The sequence below is a fragment of the Lipophrys pholis genome, assembly GCF_963383615.2.
Source record: "Lipophrys pholis genome assembly, chromosome: 13".
In the NCBI taxonomy this organism is placed as follows: domain Eukaryota; kingdom Metazoa; phylum Chordata; class Actinopteri; order Blenniiformes; family Blenniidae; genus Lipophrys; species Lipophrys pholis.
In genome coordinates this window covers 8,004,398-8,025,544 of record NC_137632.1, presented here as the reverse complement: position 1 = coordinate 8,025,544, position 21,147 = coordinate 8,004,398, and the positions used below count along the sequence as shown (strand labels likewise).

The following is a 21,147-nucleotide window of genomic DNA, read 5'->3' as shown; positions in this document are numbered from 1 at the left end:
AATGTTCTGTATACAAAATGAGTGATCGATGTTACAGCCGTATTCGAGAATGGATCTAATTCTAAACTAAGAAATCACATGTATATATGTCTTCAGTCTTTGCCACAGATTTCAAAATTGAGCTCAGGTGTTTCCAGTTTCCACTGATCATCCTGGAGGTGTTTCTACAGCTTAAAGATCTGAAAATGTCTGCGCAATGACACTTCTCATCCAACCTGATGGAGATTGAGTGGTGCCGCTAAGAGGAATGGGCCAAACTACCCAAAGATAGGTGTGTCAAGCTTGTGGTATCATATTTAAAAATAGTAGAGGCTGAAACTGCTGCCAAAGGTGCATCAATAAAGTGTTGAGCAAAGGCTGCGAAGCCCTATGAACATACGAGTTCTGTGGTGAAGTGAGAAGGCCCTGGTTCAAATACCAGCCATGGAGTTTGCATGTTAATGCCTTCAAAACATTTTATGGTTCGGCAACGTTGCCTGCTCTATAGTAAACTCTCAGATCATTGACAAGTCAGTGTTGTAATTTTTTTTTGTCCCTTTTTAAACTCACATTGTGGAGTCAATGAGAGGCAATACTCATTTATACTGAAAATAAATACATCTTTATTATTATCATCTCTACAGAGTGACCCCTCTCTGCGTCCCCTTACAAGACATCCGTACAAAATGCACATCATTAATAGACATTGACAGAAATTATTAGATACCAACAGTCAGACACTATAGTGTAATCAGAAGTGTGAAAAGGACTTTTGATCATTGAGAGAAAAACAATAAACAAAAAAGTGAGTGTTGGTCCAGCAGAGCAAAGTTTGTAGTCAGTGAACATCAAAAGTAAAAAAAAACTTTAAAAATAATCCAGGGTCAAACATTTTGTCAATAACAAGCTGGGGCCATTCAAGGTGTTGGAAAACTCCCAATTATACTTCGACTTTCTCACAAAGCAACAACAAACATACATGGAGATGAAGATCAGCTTTCAACACAAAATTCCACTTTTCATGCGAGTCAGAATGGACCGATATAGGATTGATCTCCCATTATGAAAATGAAAAGATAAAACAAGAACAAGATGAACATCATTATGTCTCCCAGACAATCAGATTTGACTCCCAAGTACATTTTTTTCCTGTCCTAAATACCTAAATACCAGGCTAACGCAAACTATTTCTATTTTATGGATCTACAGTATTAGTTACACGATGGATGAATGCTGTGGTTTGGATATGAGGAGGGTAAAAATGTATTTCTGATGAGACCTGACAGCATCAGATCAACCGGTGTCAGACACACTGTGTGTTGAGAGATTACCAATCACACCTGAAATGTTAGCAGAAACTTGTTGATAATTTATAAACAATAATCCCAATATACAATTTAAAAAAAAACAAAAAAACTACACGTTCACATTATTGCACACAGATTTGATGACAGTGAAGCTGAAAGGCTGACGGAGCTCTGAGCAGCTGTTACGTCATCATCATCATCATCATTACGGTTACCATGACGACTTACCGAAAACCTCTGACATGTACGCCTAAGCATCTTGTGACGTCGCACACAGACATCATCACCTGCTCAAAAACAACCAACCAACGGAAACAACACCAAGACATTTTCCAGACACGTTTAACTTATCTCAGCGAAGCAAAAAGAAGAGGAATGCCATTGAAATCACAAGCGTGGCCGATTCCAGACATAACAATTGTGCTTTTTAGTCAAGTTACCTGAAGATATAATACATTTGTTGGTGGTTGTGTCTGGAAACCTCTCCTTTATAAAAACTATACAGGATGTAAATGAACATTTTATTGTTGATAATGAGCAGATGAGTGACAGATTCAACAGTGATGAAGGTGAAAGGAACAGAAGCATGACGATGATGATGATGATGATGACCTAACAGAATCCCTTAAGTGTCTACTTTAAACTGAAGCTGTTTAACGTTTTGACATTCAGGTGAAATGTGCATGGAGCGAGTAAGTAAAGTAGAAGAAGAGTTCAGCTCGACCCTCCGCAGACTTCTGTCAGAGATTAAGAGAAGCAACAAGAAATTAAATTAAATTAAATGGAAAGACAACGATGCTTACAGGATTGCTTTAAATAATTTGAGGACCCATTAAGCATTTTTCCTCTCCTCTGTCCAGCAAATTTGGTCACTTTCATCCATTTTCTGCCTCCAAAGATATTTGAACTTTGAGGCTCGAAGTATTTACATTCATAGCAGTTACATTTAATTATATTATCTTGATTTTAGATGTTGCTTCACATAAAAAGCATAAAAAACTGGCGAAAACAACAGTGGCTGTGAATCATTGACATTAATGTGAAGTATAGTTATAGCTGGCAACAAATAGCCTTTTTTTTTTTCCTTAAATTTGTGAATCAATTACAATTATTTATGAATTATTGAGGACTGAAATCTAAGGAGTCATGCCATTATTATTTGCCCTGATATGTAATTTAAAGTGAAATCTTTTGCTTTTACTTCAACTTAGTGACCGTTTCTGATCCAAATGTGTTAAATGCAAAGTTTGTTTGGCTGTGAACAACACAAACTAAATTCAACTAACAACTATTTATGGCTGGCAACAGAAAGTTTGGACTTAAAAAAAAAAAGAAAAAAAAAAGACCTTGTGACCAAAAAAAAAAGAAAAAAGAAAGTAGGAGAGGAAGTACACACATTACTTTGCAATTTACGTGACCAAACAACTTGCCTGACTGGTGGCATCATGGATAAGTTTTATATTATATTCTTGTACGAGGAAACCCTAAACAAGCATTACAGTTTCAGAATCACAGATTGCATTCGGTTCATAATTCATTTTTTTGTGCAGCTTTCTATATGTGCAGAAATATCCTGACATGATTTGTGCTCCTGTGCTGATCGGGGTCAACCTGACAGAGATGGTCAGGGTTAGTGGCGGCGTTGCTGGGGGAAGTACTCGTTATTAGTATTAGTATGAGTGGTAGTGGTCAGGTAGCCGGTTTGGGTTGTTGATGGCAGCACTCCACAAAGGACGTGGGAAGGGTGCGCCTCATCAATCTTAATGGTTGAGAAGTGACAGGTTTGTCCGGCTCGATGTTCCCAGCATGCATTGCACTGGACGTGAGGTGGGCGGGGCTTTGATTCGGCATCAGTGTTACAGACATACAGTGTTACAGACACATAGTGTTCCTCAGTGTAGCTCAGCTATACAGTGTTACAGACCGACAGTGGCTGTGGTTACTAATGCTGGAGGTGAAAAGGAGGCGGTGCTCTGCTGATGTCATGACTACGGGCGGTGTTGTTGGGCGGAGAGGGGAGACTGCGGCGTTGTAACGGCGGCCAGCAGCTCGCTGTAGATCTCCTTTCTGACCTCCTGCGCCACACTCTCTCGAATCTGGAAAGAAAGAACAGCGAGAGTAGAAAGTTTATTTTAAACCTTAACTGGGTCAAATACAGAAAATAATCTACAACTGCTGAGTGCCTGTCATGATCATGTTGCTCCCTTTGAGTGTAATTGTATGACCTGTGTCTGCTCTTTGTGTATAAGAATACTGCATGTATAAGGTATCACTAATACATGATGCATTAACATATGGTTTGCTGAGGTCATACTTAAACATTATTAGAGGCTGCAAAAGCAAATTCACCTGTACTGTTTTTCACTGTACTGACTGTGATTGTAATACATATTCTGACAATATTAAAACAGCTGTGGCATCAGGCACCGTCACACAGAAAGCAACCAACTATCCTGCGGTAAGTACTCTCTCATATTTCTGCATTTAAGTCAGGAATTTTTCTGCATTTGATATGAAAATATCCAGAAATTGTCGTCAGCTGAGCTTAAGTGACTCATTACCATATTTTACCTGCACTGGAAACATTAACAAGGAGATATAATGAGAATGAATAGTTTGCATCTCTTAAAATTCTGAGTTCGAATGCAATAAAAAATTTCTCAGTTTTGAAAAAACAAAACAAAAAATGAAACCAAATATTTTTTTGGTTTACATTTCTACAACCATAAAAACAAAATACACCAAGTCAATCTATTCAGGAGTGGAATAAAAGTAGTTGATTTTGCCCTTACATTCTTCGCTTACATTCTCACGACTCAATTTTTTTTTTTTCATTTGATTTGACCAATTTAGTTTCTCTTGACTGGATTTACTTTAACAAATTCTCAAACACTTGGGCTTTTGTTTTGAAGAAACGGCAATAAATGCACAGAGGAATATGAACGGTTACCTCTTTAATGAGCTCCTGTAGGTTGTCCAGTCTGACTCCTCCAGTTGCTCCGTCCTCCTCCTCCTTTTCTGGTGCATCACTTTTGCCTGCTGCTTCTTCTTCGACTCCCACACGGTCCCTCACCTTCTCCCCCTTCGTCTTCTCCTTCTCCTGCCACTTTCCCTTGGTGCGGGTGTTGGGTCGAGGAGGCGTGGCGGGCGTTATGTCAACAGATGTCCGATACAGTTCTCGTTTCTGATCGCGGTCTCCTCCTCTTTGTTCTCCCCCTGCGCCTCTTCCTTTGAATGGACTGGGCGACCGAGAGGAGGTGTAGGTGGAGGACTCCTGACTGTCGTAGTTGAGCTCTGAGTGGAGGTAGAACTGCTCGCTGAGGAGGTCCGACATCTGGAAACACAAACGACCAATCATTTAAAACAGAGAAAAACCCCACACAAACAGCTGTCTGTGAATGTGAGAGCATAGTATTGTTTTCGTTGTATTATGGGGCCTCTAAATCGGTTATCGGAACATGTCATGCTTCGGGGGACAAAAATTCAAAGAACATCACTACTTTTGTAGGTGAAGGCATGTTTTAGAGTGAGACTAACTCAGTAGTTAGAGTTACAGGGTTTACTGTGTTGGCAGAGGATGACAGAAAATGTATGTATATTCATCTGAAGTTAAGTTCAGATTCTGGTGATTGTTGTGTGTACATGTATATATTATTGTTGTGGGGACTGAAATCTATTCACAGTGTCAGATTACGCTGAGTTATCTTCTTATTAGAGGTTAGAATTAGTCTGCAAGAAATGAATGTGAGCCAGTACCTTTACTTGAAAGACATGGGAACACAACGTGGTGCGTGTGCGTGTGTGTGTGTGTGTGTGTGTGTGTGTGTGTGTGTGTGTGTGCTGACCGGTTCCATTGCTCTTAATGCCGAGGCGGTGGACAAATTGTCAACACTGTTGTTGCTTCGAAGACCCTGCAGAAGGAAGACAACAAGACTAACGTTAATATGTAGTCCACTGAGGGCATGATCAAGATCTGTGATTGAGTCATAAATCCCCAAAATAATCTCAAGTGAAGTTAATCTAATATAATGCATGTTTGATGTTTGTAACTACATGTACCATAGGTTGGGAGGAACCAGCTTATTTATGCTTTTTTTTTTAACTTGTAACATTATTATAGAAAACTGATGGAAGGTAGAAGATGTTTACAATTCTTGCTGTATGAAGAATGTATTATGGATCCAACAGGACTCCAACCATTGAGCTGATTCTCTTGCCTGCGTTGCTGAAAAGGTTTGCAGAAATTCATAGGAAGCACCAAACACCTGAGGAAAGCTTTTATCCCCCGACTATCAGATATCTAAAAAATGACACTCAGTGTTTGCAGGTGGGTCTCTGACTACTCATTTCAGGTTATATTCCATCCATCTTCTATACCGCTTTATCCAGTTTAGGGTTGTGGGGGTCTGAGACAACACCACCTCTTGGGTATTTTTAAGATGTTTTATTAGAACGCTGATTTTAATCATGACAATAGTCCTAATTTTCTCTCTGAGTTTGGTCGTCTTACAGGATGCATTTGCTGAACATGGAACTCTTAACTTTGAATTGGATTGAATAGACGGAATGGAAACAGTGAAATTGTACTTTAGTTAAGTAAGAAGCTCTCGAGTTGACAATCTTAATGATTTCCCAAATGTTTATCTTGTGCCAGGTGCACGTCCTGTGTTGTGTGTCTTGTGTGTCTTTACTCTGTGTTGTGTGCCGTGCATCAGATCCACCAGTTTCTCCTCCAGCTGCTGTTCCAGCTCCTGCAGCTCCTCTCTGACGCTGGACCTCAGAGATTGAAGTTTCTCCACCTCCATCCTACAAACAAACACGTACAGCGGGTTGGTTTAATTCAGAGTCCTGCACATCATCACAGTGCGATCCCTGTGAAACACATCCAGCCTGTCTGTTGACCGTGACCAGTCACCTGTCGGCAGGGCTCATGTGGTTGTAGACCAGCGCCTGCTGCTGCATGATCGACAGCTCCAGGTCCATCATCTGCCTGCGGAACAAGTTCAGACTCCGCCTCTTCTGCTGAAACTCTGACAGAGACTGAAAGGGAAGAGCAAAAAACCACATTATTTATCATACCAACTGTAAAACAAACACAGAACATACAGCGTGGGCATTTACAGGTATGTAATAAGAGTGGCTTTACTATATTTATGTACAGATCGGTTCAACATATGTTTAATAAAACTTGGAAAAAGAAGAAGTACACCCTTGCCACACGAAAAGAAGAAGTGCGACAGACAGGGTGATGTTACCTGGAGGCTGGGCTGAGCTGCTCTGTGCTCACTGAACGTGTCCGGAGTGTTGACCCGGTTCTAGATGAAGAGCACAAACACACAAGTTTTAAGATCCAGTCTGTTATCGTAATGACGGAACGAATTCCTGGAATTACTTTCAAGTTTTAGATGATGTTCTTACAAGAAGCAGTGATGACTGTCTCTGCAGATGATGTCATAATATCGCATTAACAAACGGTGAACTGAATAGGTGGTGGATTTTGCAGAGCTGTACATGGAGATAAGTGTTGACCTTGGCATGTCTGGGTGATGTGTTGCGTTTATCAGCTGTGAAAATGTTCCATGTGGTGAAGCTGGTTAGACTTGTACAAAAAGTACAAACGCTTGTGTGTAACGAGAATCGAGTCAATCTGCTCCTCTGACCGAACCAAGTAAGTGTGTGAGAAAATGTCCCAAGGAAAAACAGACTGATCACTCCTACAAATTTGACCCATAACTTCACAACACAATTTAATCACGCAGTTTGCCGAGTCAGCTTTGTTCTCGGAATGAGGAAAAACAGGGTAATTATTGCAGCCGGGTCAAATGAGGCAACAAGCTTACACTTTCCAGAAACCCTGAGATTAATCAGATAAGAAGAGTAAACAAAGGCCATCAGCAAAACTACAACCAAACTTTCCGATGTTGACATCTTTCACAGCTGAGAGATAAACGGCCCTGTTATTTCAAAGGTCTAAAACACAAAGTCCAAAGTCTGAGGTGCTTGTGTATTGGGGTGTGTCCAAGTGCACCTTTGCAATTTCATTGGCAAGCAGTCTAGTGTAGTAGCTTTTTGACATATTCACAAGAATCCACTAAAATAATTCAATCAGACTACTGTCAACATTTTCCTTTCGGAGATTAGGGATGTATCCTAATAATTCAGAGTTACTGAATTTCTTTCCACCATCTTATGTGAGCGAACTGCTGTGACTGTTTTTGTGTAAATCCCCAAGATATATACTGATTTATGAATGTAGCCGATATTTCTTTAATCAAATCTTTTGTAAAAGTTTTATTTTTTTTTATTCTTAAATTCCATAAGTGTGTGATTCACCAGTTGACAACAGAAATGCATGACTTGGCAGAAAACAGAAACAATCTGTTTCTGTTTTCTGAAACACAGGGAATAATAGCATGTCCATTATATGCGTCTCAGCAATTAAAAAAAGGTCAGGTGGGGGTTGAGATAACAGAGTGTATACAGTGTGTATACCCTGTAAAAGGTTTTGGGAAACAAACAGTTTTCTTGTGTAATCACAAATAATTGATCATTGGTTCAAATGCAGTTGGGGCCTTTCTGTGAACAGTTTGCAAGTTCTCCCAGTGTCCACTCGGGTTTTCTCCAATTATCCAGAAACATGTATTTGATGTTAACTGGTGACTGTAAATTGCCTGTGGATGTGAATGTCAGTTTGTCTCTGGACCTGCATTTTGCTCATGATGGCCCAGGACCAGCAGCAGCTTCCCCACCACACAAAGTCAGTTAAAGCTTTACATGTAGACTGACTGCACAGATGGATGTATCATACTGGACTACACCCACATTGCAGGTGAACTAATGTAATGCTGATAGAGTGAAAAAGTGATAAAGTGAAAAGCACCAACCTCACTGAGACTCTGAACTGTCCCCCTGATCTCATGCAGGACTCTTCTCAGCTGAATCTCGGCGCCTGACGGACCTTGGCCAGATCCTGAAGCCGGACCAGGAGGACTGACAAATCCCGAGTGGAGGTTGTAACCCTGGCTGAAGGCCGAACCGTGGCCGGGGTGAAAACCAGGAGCTGAAGGAGCCAGACCAGGATGGAGGCTGGGCTCAGCGGTAAAATGTGCAGGAGGAGGATACTGGGAGACGGGATGGGGAAATGAGTTGACGTACCCTTGATAAGGAAGGTACTGTGGCGCAGACTGAGCTCCGTGTGGAGTGGCATTATATGGTGACGGATTAGTGTATGGATGGTTGTAGCCCTGGGGTTGCATCATGGGATTTCCAGGATGTGGGTGACCATGGCCTACATGGTAAGGAAGCGTGGAGTTTGAAGGCTGATGGAGGTTGGACATGCTTCGGTGCTGGGCCACTGGTGGAGTTGCAGGTGTGTGGTGACCGGTTAGACCAGAATGGGGGTTCATGGAGGGAATTTGGTGGTGAAAGAGGTTTGGAAGACTTGAGTATGGCTGTGAGTGGTGGAGTGGGTGTGCGTGCTGATGGAAGGCATATGGGCTGAAGTTGAACCTCGGACTCGGACTCGGACTCGGACCGTGGTGAAAATACTGCTCCGAAGGGTTATGACCGGGGAACGTTGTGAAGCCTTGATTCCAACTTTTCTGGTGTTGGTTGACGCTCATGTTCGTCAGAGGGAGCTGGTTCAACGGGCGCTGATCAGAGGACAGGTCGGGTACACTCTGGGTGCTCCAGGACAGGCCTCCTGGAGACCAATCACAAGGAGGACTGGAGCACTGCAGCGAGCAACATGATCGCATCAGGTGAGAAGGGATGGGTTTAGGTGGGATGGTGGTTGGTGGTTTGTTGTTAAAGGCAGATGAAGGGGCAGGATTGATAATCAGAGTAGACAGAACATTGGTGGGTTCTTCTTGCTCTACCTCCTGTTCCTGTCCGTCCTCCTGTGTGCGATTCACAGAGAACCTGGCCTGGGAGCAGGACGCCTGGCCTCGACCAACCTGGATCTTGACAGAGGACACCACCCTGGAAGGCGAGAGGAGCGAGGACGGCAGGGACGATGACCTCTGTAGGCGGATGGTGCTACCTCGGCTTCTCCCTCTTCCGGGGCTCGGGGGCATTTCGTTGCTCTCGGCTTCAATCCGCTGGCCCATTCGGCTCAGCTTGTTCTGTTTGGCTCGGTTCAGAGCACCGAGAACCTGAGAGGACGGGGTGGGAGGACAAAGTTGATTATGATCATCCAAGAAAAGAGACTCTTGTTGGGCCCCGTTCTCCTCGACGTCTCCTTCTGTGGGTGGACTGGTGTCTACGACAATCTCGGAGGGGTTCTCTGTGTGCTGTAGGTCTTGCTCTGAAACAGACTGACTCTGGGGGTCTTCTGATTCCCGTAGCGTTTCTTCTTCTGCAGCAGACACACTCTGGTTAATCTCTGGTTCTGGTTTAGGTTCGCTATCCTCGTCCAGACTCTCATCTTGCTGCTCTTCCACTGGTATGAGCTTGGGAAGGTGGTGAACCGTGTACTGAGGAAACTCCTCCATGCTCAATTTGCGCTCGTCTTCTTCCACAGAGTTACTCCTCCCATCAACCTCGGCGGCGTCCCCGGGACCCGCCTCTTCCTGCCCGATGTCAGGCAGATCAAACGTTGGTTGGTCGAGGGCGACGGGCGTGGCCAAGTCTTGTGACGGGTGGGATGTCACAGTGGTCTCGCTGTCACAGCTGTCGCTGCTCTCCTGCACCTTTAATCACAATCAATTCAAGTACTGTATAAGACACAAGATGCATATAGACTTAACATAAGATCATAATACATTAAGAAAGTCCTGTATATATGTTAAAACAGGAATACTAGTTCTGTAAAAAGAAATGTTTGCAATGATATAATATGATTAAATTGTTCGGAGCAGCATAAAGAAACGAGAGGGTCTTTCTAAAACAAAACTAAACATAATTGACAAAAGATGATTTAGAATGATTACTTTAACACATAAATAATGAACAAAGCTGTTTTATTTAATGCTAAGATGTCTGTGGTAGTTATGTGAGATATTAAAAATGTAACTACCAACCCAGGCCTTCCATAAACACAGCATCAACAACAGGGTTTGATGACGATCTAATATGTTACACTACTGGGAAAAAATGGCAGCCAAGTTCAACATTCAATAAACAACTAATTAAACTTCATTATAATCAAAGTATGCTTTAATTAAGCTTGTTTCATCTTTCTCAATATTCTGATTGCAGAAACTCCGTTTTGTGAATGAAAACAATCAGGAGACTTTTATGTTGTATCCAAAATTATTTTCTTGTACCTGATGTACGAGGTGTCCTCTCGTGTTTACAGATCTATGTTGTTGTGCTTTAAAAAGGAAATTCACAAGTGAATGTGACCGCCAGCATTACCTGACTATTTCATTCTGACTTAAAAGCTTCTCTCACGAACAATGAAAGCTCACATGTGATTTATCTGCCGCCATCGTTCTTCCCCAGGCGTGATAAACATCTGACTGAAGTTTTATGAGTCACTTAAATGAAGATAAAAAGAAGAGTTTCAGGCAGGAGAGACGTTACAAACGTAAACAGACCTTGAGGGAGCTGCTGGAGTCGGTGGACGGTTCCTCTGCAAAACCACTGCTGTCCGACTGCTGACTGACCGTCCTCGACAGGTCTGAGGGAGACGACAGGAAAACACCATGAATGTTACTGCAGTACCCAGACAGACCTGCAGGTGGCAGAGCAGAATTATTCACATGGAGCACAAAGCACCATCCTAAAAAGACAGGACAGCCTGTCCTTGCTGAGTAAACTGAGAAAGAGGAATGCATATGGAAACAGTCTCCAATACAGTATAGATAAACTCCAGAGGACCGAGATGATCCAAAGTCTCAGTTCTGACAGAAACATCATATAAAGTCTGCAAAAACAATAAGTGAGTCAGGGTGGGCGAAGCCACAGAAGGAGGTAACAACAGGTTAATAGACACTAAACTTTATGGACTCCAAAACTCAAAGTGCAGCCAGAGGCCAGAGATTTCACTATAGAAAAGACTGCAATTTTGCACATTTAACAACACAGCAATTAAAATCATTGGAGGATTTTTCATTCTGAACACTTGTTAGGATATATTTCTAAAAACCCTGCAAGACTTTACATTCCATTTACATGAAAAGTTTTATTTCTTTCTGTGTGGAGTTTGCATGTTCTCCCCGTTTCAAGGTGACTTTTCTCCAGGTTTCTCCAGGTGCTCCATTTTTCTCCCACAAGAGAAAAAGGCCAATTTTCAAATCGCCTTTGTGACGTGTGAAAAAGTCGTGGAAAAAGTTTTTTGACCACTCCATGAATTTGTGAAATATCACTCCTAGGTCTTCAAGTGCATTTTCTTTTATTACCGTCACAGCCCAAATACTAAAGAAAACACCTTAAAAAAAAAAAAAGCCATTAAAAAACGTAAAATTGATTGGTTCTATGGGTCACTTTGGTACCACTGATCCACTAATGAAGGTGCGTCATATTAAAAAGACACAATTTGTGTTGCCATGCTTCTTGGGTATGTACGGCCAGCACATTTGAAAGTTCTTCAGAGAAAGAAATGGCTAAAACAAGGAACCTAACGCAAGAAAACAAGCCTGAAGATACAGATTCTCAGCCAGGAAGGGTCCAGCTGGAGACAGATGGCCAGGGAGTGCAGATACAATCCTCCAGCAGTTGGATACAGTTGGAAGAAATACAGACCAACCAACAACTTGGAGAACAAACCAAGATCTGGGTGTCCAACGGTACGTGGCCAACTTTTAGATAATGGCTTTAGGTACTACGAGGCTGTCAAGAAGCCCATGAGCAATGAGAGGCAGAGGTTAGCCCAGAGCCGAAGGGCCCAAGCACAGAAGAACTGGACAGCCAGGAATTCAGAGATTCTGTGGTCAGATGCGTCCAGCTTCCAGCTTTATTTTGAAATGTGAAGGTAAATAGAAGGCCAGGCGAATCATCATCTCCAGCTCGTACAGTACCTACTGTCAAGCAAGGTGGAGGCAGTATCATGGTTTAGGGATGCTGGTGGAAGAGTGCTGCTGGTGTTCGTCTTGTCACTCTGTGATGGCCCACTGCACACTCTGCTAAGTATTGTGCCATTCTCGAAACCCACATGCTCGGTTCTGCACGTCCACTGTTCCATCGAGGTCAAAACAGGATGTTTCAACAAGACAATGCCCCTTTGCCACACATCCAGGGCCTGTTGAACTTGGCCGCAGGAGAACAGCTGATGGCAGGACAAATTATCAATTTGATGATATGATGGTTGACTAATGTTTTGTTCAGTTTTGAACACGTTCTTTATTATTTGTTGACTTCGACGCCGACAACGTTGAGAACTGACGTATTAAAAACTGTCAATAATTCAGCTTTGCTAGGTTTTCTTGAAAACAATAAACAAAAATGTTGATCTCATGCAGCCAAACCTTTTGAGACACAAAAAAGATTTTTTTCCAGACATATTTCACGATGGTATTAGAGATTGTGTAAAATATTAAGGGTGTCCGAAAACGTGTTCCCATCACTGTGTGTATAACAGTGATTCTCTCTGTGTTTGTCCAGTGAGATAAGATGGATTATCCAGTAAGAAAGATATTTACGTTATACACATTAAAACAGACCAAAGTAAAAAGTCCCCATATCAATGCAGAAGAACACATTAGTCATACAGCAGCTCTGCCACACAATATTTACCTTTCTGACCTTGTAAATATCAGCAGGACCAGTAACCTTTACACTCGCAGGAATGGTTTCCTGTCTAAGCTGATCACATGTGACAAAACAGGATCTTTCACTCCCGCAACATGACAGAGACAATATTATTCAACAGTAAAGCATGAAATCTCTCTCTGGTGAAGATAATCCTGTGCACTGCTCTTTCTGCCGCTGGATTCATACTGATAAGACTTTTTCCCCCAGACGTCACTGTGCACCAGCATTTTTACTTTCACTTACTTTATTAATAACACCAGCTTGGGATTTCGCTGCTCCACATATAGCTGATGTTTATACTTTGGCATGCGAAGGGTTAAAGGACAGATTCAGATTTCCTCTGAGTCCATATTGAAACAATTCTAACGTGACCATAAGCAAACAGAGAGAACTGTGACAGTTTAGATATTCACACGACGTGAGGGAAGATCATTCATGCTGCAATATTAAAGAAATGAAATTAAGATTTGCTGTGAATTTTATCTGAAGACGCTGTGTGTGTCAGAAAACGTTAGTTTATACAATAATTCAAATGTAACTAACGGATATGTGTCTACCTGAGAGCAAATAACAGAGAGAAAACTATTTTAATTACCTTTATTATCAAATTTTATAACTTTGAAGGTATCAAAATCTTTATTACTTGATTATTCTTTTCTTCTTGTTCAACGTAACAACCAATTATGTAATAAATGTCAATAACATAATAATTTTCCACCCCATCAAAAGTAATAAAGCCAATAAATGAATAACTTTCCAGGAGTGCAATAAAATATTTGAGCCAATATCCTGATTATATTTTGTAAATAACTGAATAAGGTATCATATTATTGGCAGGTTATTACATTATTAAGGCAGCATTTAAAGAAATCCCCTGAAGATTTAATAACTGGTATAAATAATGTACTGATACATAGAAAGGACAGCATTTCTTGGAAATAGAAGATTCTCTGTGTAGTTTAAGAGAAAATTATGATGGATTAATTGAGATTACATATAGTTTATGTTTCTTTACGTTGTTGATGAATTATTACATATTTGGCTTTATCATATTTAAAATGGCCCAAATTATTGCATCAGTGTCTGTTTAATCAAATTGGCTCTTGTAGCAGTGATTAGGGTGCTTAACAAATGAAAATGTTGTTTTGTTCTTTTTATTCATTACGTTAATATCCAAGACCTAAATAACGACACACTCGACTAATTATTCTTTATTTTGTGTTAAGTACTTTCCGAATGGAACTTCTCCAGAGTTGTCTTAAAATTAACAATCTTTATCTCAAAGTTATGATGGTATTGGTGACTGTATGTGATAATATCTGGGTTTCACTATTTATTGAAGCAAATTAAAGACTGCTTTAAGTAGATATTGACGGGCTGCTGTAGATTAGTAAATCATTTACTTAACATGTTTTTTTCCGAAGAGACATAAAATACTTTTATGAACATGTTTCTTTACACGTAAACTCACTAATGTCTAAATTATATCTGAAATGTGAAGTGCCATATTTGCATTTTTTCCATGCGGTGAATGCTTTCATCTGGAGTGATGCGTGTCTGAGAATAGGTAGAACACGAGTTGAAAACTGAAACTTGAGCAAACTGAAACTCACCTGCCGCTCTGGACGATCTGGGCGGAAGAGTCTCGTCTTCGTTGCTCTGAATCTGAACGACAAACAACAGGCTGAATTTTAAAAGCCAGAAACAATCAAGCTGCAGGCTCAAGAAAAGCCCAAGCAATTACACAAAGTATTACATAACGGATATGTTCCTACAGATAGATGAAGGACTATTTCATTTTAAAGTTTTAAACTCTGAAAGCAGCAACTGAAGTCACACAAACACACTGAGGTATTAAATGATCTATCAAGTTGATTGAGGGCGAACACTTCTCACGTTTCACTTCTTACCTCCGGATGCAAATAAAAGCTTTATTTGCATGAATTTGACTTCTTACTGTTTGCAGAAAAGCAGGTGACAACACAGGGCTGGCATGTCAAACATGGTAACCGCAGGCCAAAATAAACATACAGGAGGGTTCAATCCAGCTCACTAAAGCACTAAAAAAACATTTGTTTTTGATCATCTGTCCACTGGCCACCATATAGTTTCAGAAACACCATATTCAATTGGAAACTCTTAATCTGATATCTGAAATATTCACAGTTGATCCAAGTTCCATAAAAAGAGACTTCATTCCTCTCTACATTTAGCGGGTTGCCAGGTCAGTGAGAAAATGACGCCGAGGACATAATGCAGCAACAAGGCTCCTACCTGAGGGATCAGGGATGGAGGCGTGAGCAACTTCATCGCATTTATATCAAAGTCGTACCATGAGGGCGACTTTGTTAAATCACGCACGGTGAAAGCTGCAACAATCTAACGTTCCTGAGACGCGACAGGCTCTCACCAACACTTTAACGATTTCAGAATGCACTTTTATTCCTTGAGACATTTTGGTGAAAAGCCGATCAATCGAGAAACAGTTTGGTGTGTCCTGCATTTCTTATGCACTGCGATCAAATCCCACTGCATGCAGGCCATCACCGACGGTCCCTGACTAATGCTCTTAATCCCCGACTGCTCAGGTTGTGTCAGGCAGGACATTTGGCTTGAAACCTAAACAAAAACAAACACGCAGACAAAAGTGTCACCTCATGTGACGATGACGGTGATCATCACATGAGTAGTGGAAACAGATCCCCTCTGTATTTCTTTTTGAAGTAAAACAAGGAGAATTTGGACGTTGCTGGGAAGTTACGCCGCCATCATTCATCTGGTCGAACCCAGCGAATATTAAATTGGAGTGAAATGCGTTTGATGCCTCTGATAAAGAGGATGAATGTTGTGAAAGTATGAATGACTCCTTGGGAGGGACCGGATGAAGCCTTACCTCCTCCATGTCGAATGAGTCTGTGTTTTCAATTCGAAGCTGGGCCAGAAGTGGCGGGGTCAGAGTGGGAGGAGCTTTCTCCGGGGTGGAGGCGGACTGGTCCCTCTCCTCCGACACCACCTGAGCGCCTCCCTGCTCTGGGCTCTGAGTCTGGAGGTCTGCTGAGTCCACCTGATGCTCCGCTTCACTGCTCGGTTCAGGGCTGATGGGGGGGGGGGGGGGGGGGGGGGGGGGGTCAGACATTAGAGACTGTAGTGTTCAGTTGAGGAACAGCTCATAAATTATAATCTACATTCTTTCTGGAATTCAGTTCAAACTTTAAAGCCCTCCTATTGTTTGGCTTCATTACGCAAACTGAAAAAAATTCAACCCTCGTTTTTTATTATTACCTTATAAGTCATGCAAATCAAAAATACAATATCTCAAGATAATATTGTATTTTATGAGGTCACATGCTCTTATCGTTTTAAGTACCAGCCGAAATTTCAAAATATGTGACAAGTGTAGAAAACTATTGAATGATCATGTTTACATTTGTTAAAATGTGCCTGAATTCCATTCAAGAAATACAGAGTTTAGATACTCCAGCTGTATATTTCTTTTTTTTTTATTATGTACCTAATATTTCAACGCTAAATTATAACATCACTTTGGTTCCTAAGATCTTTGGCATCAAGCACTTAGTGGTTTGAGTGAAAGCGTTCTGGTGCCTCATGTGATCTGATCGCCTGTTGATGCCGAGTGGAATCGGGCCCAGAGTTCCCGGTCACATGACCTTTATCCTTACATGAAGAGTTTTGGGAACTATCCAGTCTGCCCACCTGGTTATGACTAACTGGTAATACTAACTCCACCCTAAAAGCTGTTGAAGTACAAGTACAACATCCTTACTATCATTATTTTTCACGGCAGGACTTTTAATGCTAATGTGGCATTTTTAATTAATGGTTGTTATTAGAAACAGAGGAAGTTGAGGATTTCTGGGTGAGCCAACATCAACTCCTGCTACCTGTTGTCCGACGGTGGATCTGGCTCCGCGTCTCCGCTGCTTTCCTCCGTAACTGTCGCCAGAGAGCAGTTGTCCTTCTTCCGGACGGGTTTCTGTCCCCCAGCCTCGGCCTTGGGGTCGGAGTCGGTGGCTTCGCCTTCCTGTTCGGACCCGGCGGGCGCGTGGCCGTTCTCCTGTGCGTGATTGGAGACGGCGGCCGTGCCTTCGTTCGGCTGCACCGGCGACTCCGGCGAAGCTGCGAGCAGGTTGTGCTTGGTGATGGTTTTCTTCAGGAGTTTGGCGACATTCAGAGCCGAGTTGCTCTTCTTCAGAGGAGGAGGAGGCTTCTCCTCGCCCCGTCCTTCGTCGCCTCCCTCTGAATCTACGAGAGGCACAAAACAGAGGACGGAATAAATAAAAATCATATAGTGTGCTCTTTATTTTGTTCACAGAAATATATGTCAATAAACCCAAAATCTCATGTTTGACAAACATTTTTAAAATATTCATTTTTTCTGCTTCAGTAAATCAAATCAATCACAAGAGAATTAATAAAAAATAGAAATATGAGATTTACCATAATTACCTTATCTAATGTGATGATATACAATTATATTGCATTTATTGACTCATTTAAAAGATATCTGAATAAAATATATAAAAAAACCAAAAATTGTATTCTACACATCTTTTGTAGAAAGTGGAGGCATTTCTTCCTCAGTTTAATGATTCTATGTTTGTGAATCTGATTTGTTTTCAACAATACAATAAATCTGAAACCTTTTTTTAATCAACTCTTTTATTTAAAGGATAAAGTTTAATGAATGGCTGAAACTCGGATAAATATTTCATGAAATGACTACAATAATGAAGATACAATATATGTTTTTTTCTTAATAATTAATTAATTTTGTTAGGAGTTTTATTCAGTTTTATCTAATCATAGATTTTTTTTTTTTCTTTGTTTTAACCACAAATGACCGTCCTGGCGGGTGGTTGCTATGGTTACCTTGATCCTTGGAGCTGATGCGCTGGACGGGCTGTCCGGACACTTGACTGTAGAGCTGGAAGAACTCATTAGCAACTGTAGTCAAGACCTCGATCTGACGGAAACGACCTGAGAGAGAGACGGAAAAAAAACCCAGCAAGAGTCACAAAGGCCCAAACTGGACGGACAGAATAAGAACCCTAACCCTAAGAAGCGTTTTTACCGGGACACAGTGAGGAGAAGTATGACAGTTGAGAGAAGGCAGACTTGTGTTCACTAATCTCTGAGACTTCAGGTTCCTATTCACACCCTGAAGCCGTCTCATTGGCTGAGTTTCACAATAAAACTTCCTTCAACTGAAAAATGAAAAAAACAAAACAAAACTGCATGTTGGGACTGAACTCGGACGTCATATCTACTCCTCCCTCTTCTTCCTCTTCCTCCTCCTCCTCCTTTTCCTCCTCCTCCTCCTCTTTTGTGGTTATGCAAGTCCAGCTGTCAGTCTCGTATGTAACAGGGTGATGACTTGCATACTTTCCTGCCTTCCCTCCTCCGCTCCTCTTCCTCACCCCTTGCTGTCTAAATACCGTCAGTCTGTTAGAAAACATTGAGCTCTGTCTTCTGTCTCTGCAAACATCCCATCCTCACCTGAAACACTTCTTCATACATTCTTATCTCAAATTCAGGCTGACAGATTCCTGTACAGACGTGCGATTTTAACCAGTCGATCTCCATTAAAGGAGAGAAACTTTTGATCTGAATAGAAAATGACAGTAATTGCTGCGACGGTGAGTTTAGTTCTATAGAGACATTTTGTAAACACGGGAGGTTTCACCATCAACACATTTTAACAAGGTTTTCACGCCAGTGTATTCAAAATATATACAGTTTATTCTGCAACAGGCGCTTCAGAAAGTGTTTAAGCAGAACAGTAGTGTCCAACGTCAGCTCAGTAAAAATATAAGCAGAAAAAAATCCAAGCCACAAGTTCAGAAACTGGGAGGAAGGGGGAGGAAGGGAGGGAGAGAGGTGAGGCCAGGATAGAGAGTGAGCGTGCCTTCAGACACAACTCAACCTAAACTATTTCATTCTGAAACATTTATGCAAGAATCACACTTCTTCATCGGCATCCCCGGCAGGTCTCGCTGCAATAAATCACATAAGATCAACAGTGCAGTTCAAACTACTCGGCATCAATCACACATTTAAGGATTTTTTTTTTTCCCCCACTGTGAAAGCCTTCATGCTTTCTGGATTCTGTTTGGTAATACAAAGATGAACTCTGTATAGGGACAGCCAATAGCTGAGCAAGCATACCGATGATGAAACCAACGAGGGAAACAAAACGTTGCCTGAAAGCCTCAAAGTTGGTGATAATCTAGGTGAGTGCTCTCACGTTATAGTGAGAATATACCCAGATTGAGTCTCGTAAGGGGCTCAATTCTTTGTGGAGATTGCATGTTCGTCCTGTGCATGTGGGTTTGCTCCAGTCCAAAAAGTTGTCTTTAAATTGGTCACTCTGAAATGTCAGTAATTATCAATTGTGACATAATAAACATTTGGTGTGTCAACATATTTTAACAAGAGCAATTTGTTTTGCAGTTTAATGCCCTAAAAACTGAAAACGGGATAGCAGGCATTCCTCTGCGGCTGCAACGCCTGTCACGTCCTGCATTTTGCACATTTAGTGGTCTCTGGTCCGCGCTGCGTTCCTGTTCCAGTTGGACCAACACGGCAGAGTTTGTTTGGATTGGTGCAAAACGGGTTTCAGATGGCAGAGCTCATGCTTGTTCATATAAACCACACTGACAAGGCAAATGGAGCAGAGCTTGTCCTGGTCTAATTAAATCTCATGAGCGTAAACACACCGTTAGATACATAATTCAAAGACGAGAGAAACTCGACAGAGACAATACTCTTTATCACCGTCTGCTGGATGTGGAAGTACAAAAACCTTTCCTGCAGTTTTATTACCTACAACAGAGTTTTGTGTATGCATCTTCTCACGAAGCGGCCTGCCATTCTGTCATTTCCCTCTGCATAGACCGCTGCAGCTCAGAGCAGCCAGCTGCGCACAATGATAATGACACCGTGCGAGTGCATTTCCTGCCTGCTCAGCATTATTCTGAGGACCCTAAAACAGGAAGTGAGGAATAGGCGAAAAACGACACATGCTCCGTCTTTTTTCTTCTTCTCCCCTTCCCAGGAGATTCGTTCTGATGGTGAGAAAGGAGATTACATAACAAACGACAACATGTGTATGTGTGTGGTGTGTGTGTGTGTGGTGTGTGTGTGTGTAGTTGTCTGGGATCCAGGGAACCGATGGAACAGTATGAGAATGTTCTGGAAAAAGGAAAAAAGCTTCCAGGAACCACAAAGACTGTTAAAGGAGCCGCTCATCTAACTTGATCAGTCTGTTTTAAACTCGGGCCGCAACTTCCTTCCATCCATCTTCTGTACATGGTTTATAAAAATGCAGAGCTGCAAGAGTTGGAGCGTGGATCTATGTCACCAGTCTGTCATATTAGCACAGAGACCCACAAATGCATTCACACATATTACCTAATGCACACAAGAGGAAGTACTCACAGAGAACCATGTGACTGCAGGGAGATTCTGCAAAGAGTTACAACTGACCAGGTACTAACCAAACAACAAAGAAAGCAACCAGCAGTTGATTGAATAATCAATTCACATTTCTAAGAAGGAATTTAGAGCAATCAGGTAATTTGATGAGAATATTTTCTGGTACTTGCGCGCCATAATAATAATGTTATGTGTATTTTCTTTGGTCATCATAAAATGGAGCATTTCAGGCTGCATCAGAAGATATTAAGATAGTTCACTATTAAAACGTTTTAAAAACAGGTTAGCTTTTTCAAACAGAAGATGTCATAGCAATGGTCTGCATGTGGTTACTGGTCTCACCTCACAGTGGAAATGACCTGGTTTGAGTCTGGTCGGAGGCATTTCTGTGTTGATTTATAATTTCTTCATTTGCATGGGTGAGTTTTTTGACACACTGCTACGACTCTTTTCCACAATCTAGGAACTTGAATTTGATTATCACAAACTTTCACGCACAAATTGACACACCAATGGGGATAGTAGTCATGCAAGGTGCTCAACAAACCTCCATGCTGGCAGCAGCCGAGAACAGAGCTAAGCTGATAGATGAGATGAACCAGAAAAAAATCCCACCACAATAATCCAGCCTTCAGCGAGCTGCAATTAGTGCAGCAAAGTAAGAGTGAGCACAAAGTAAAGCAGACTATGGTGAAATCTAATGTGTGAACAC

General features: G+C 41.6%; 1 protein-coding gene across 2 annotated transcripts in view; it reads right to left on the bottom strand.

Annotated features, from left to right (window-relative positions):
- Nucleotides 1-583: 583 nt before the first annotated feature.
- itprid2 (ITPR interacting domain containing 2) overlaps nt 584-21,147 on the bottom strand; it is a 44,875-nt gene continuing 24,311 nt past the window's right edge. For both annotated transcript variants that reach the window (XM_080478274.1, XM_080478275.1), the window contains 12 exons: nt 17,871-17,978; nt 16,883-17,243; nt 15,874-16,075; nt 14,594-14,645; nt 10,826-10,908; nt 8,171-9,976; nt 6,542-6,601; nt 6,202-6,326; nt 5,978-6,092; nt 5,132-5,197; nt 4,237-4,620; nt 584-3,382 (listed from right to left, as the gene is read on the bottom strand). In XM_080478274.1, coding sequence (XP_080334400.1) covers nt 3,275-3,382; nt 4,237-4,620; nt 5,132-5,197; nt 5,978-6,092; nt 6,202-6,326; nt 6,542-6,601; nt 8,171-9,976; nt 10,826-10,908; nt 14,594-14,645; nt 15,874-16,075; nt 16,883-17,243; nt 17,871-17,978 — 3,470 coding nt within the window. In that variant the 3' untranslated portion in view covers nt 584-3,274. The remainder of the gene's footprint in view (nt 3,383-4,236; nt 4,621-5,131; nt 5,198-5,977; nt 6,093-6,201; nt 6,327-6,541; nt 6,602-8,170; nt 9,977-10,825; nt 10,909-14,593; nt 14,646-15,873; nt 16,076-16,882; nt 17,244-17,870; nt 17,979-21,147) is intronic.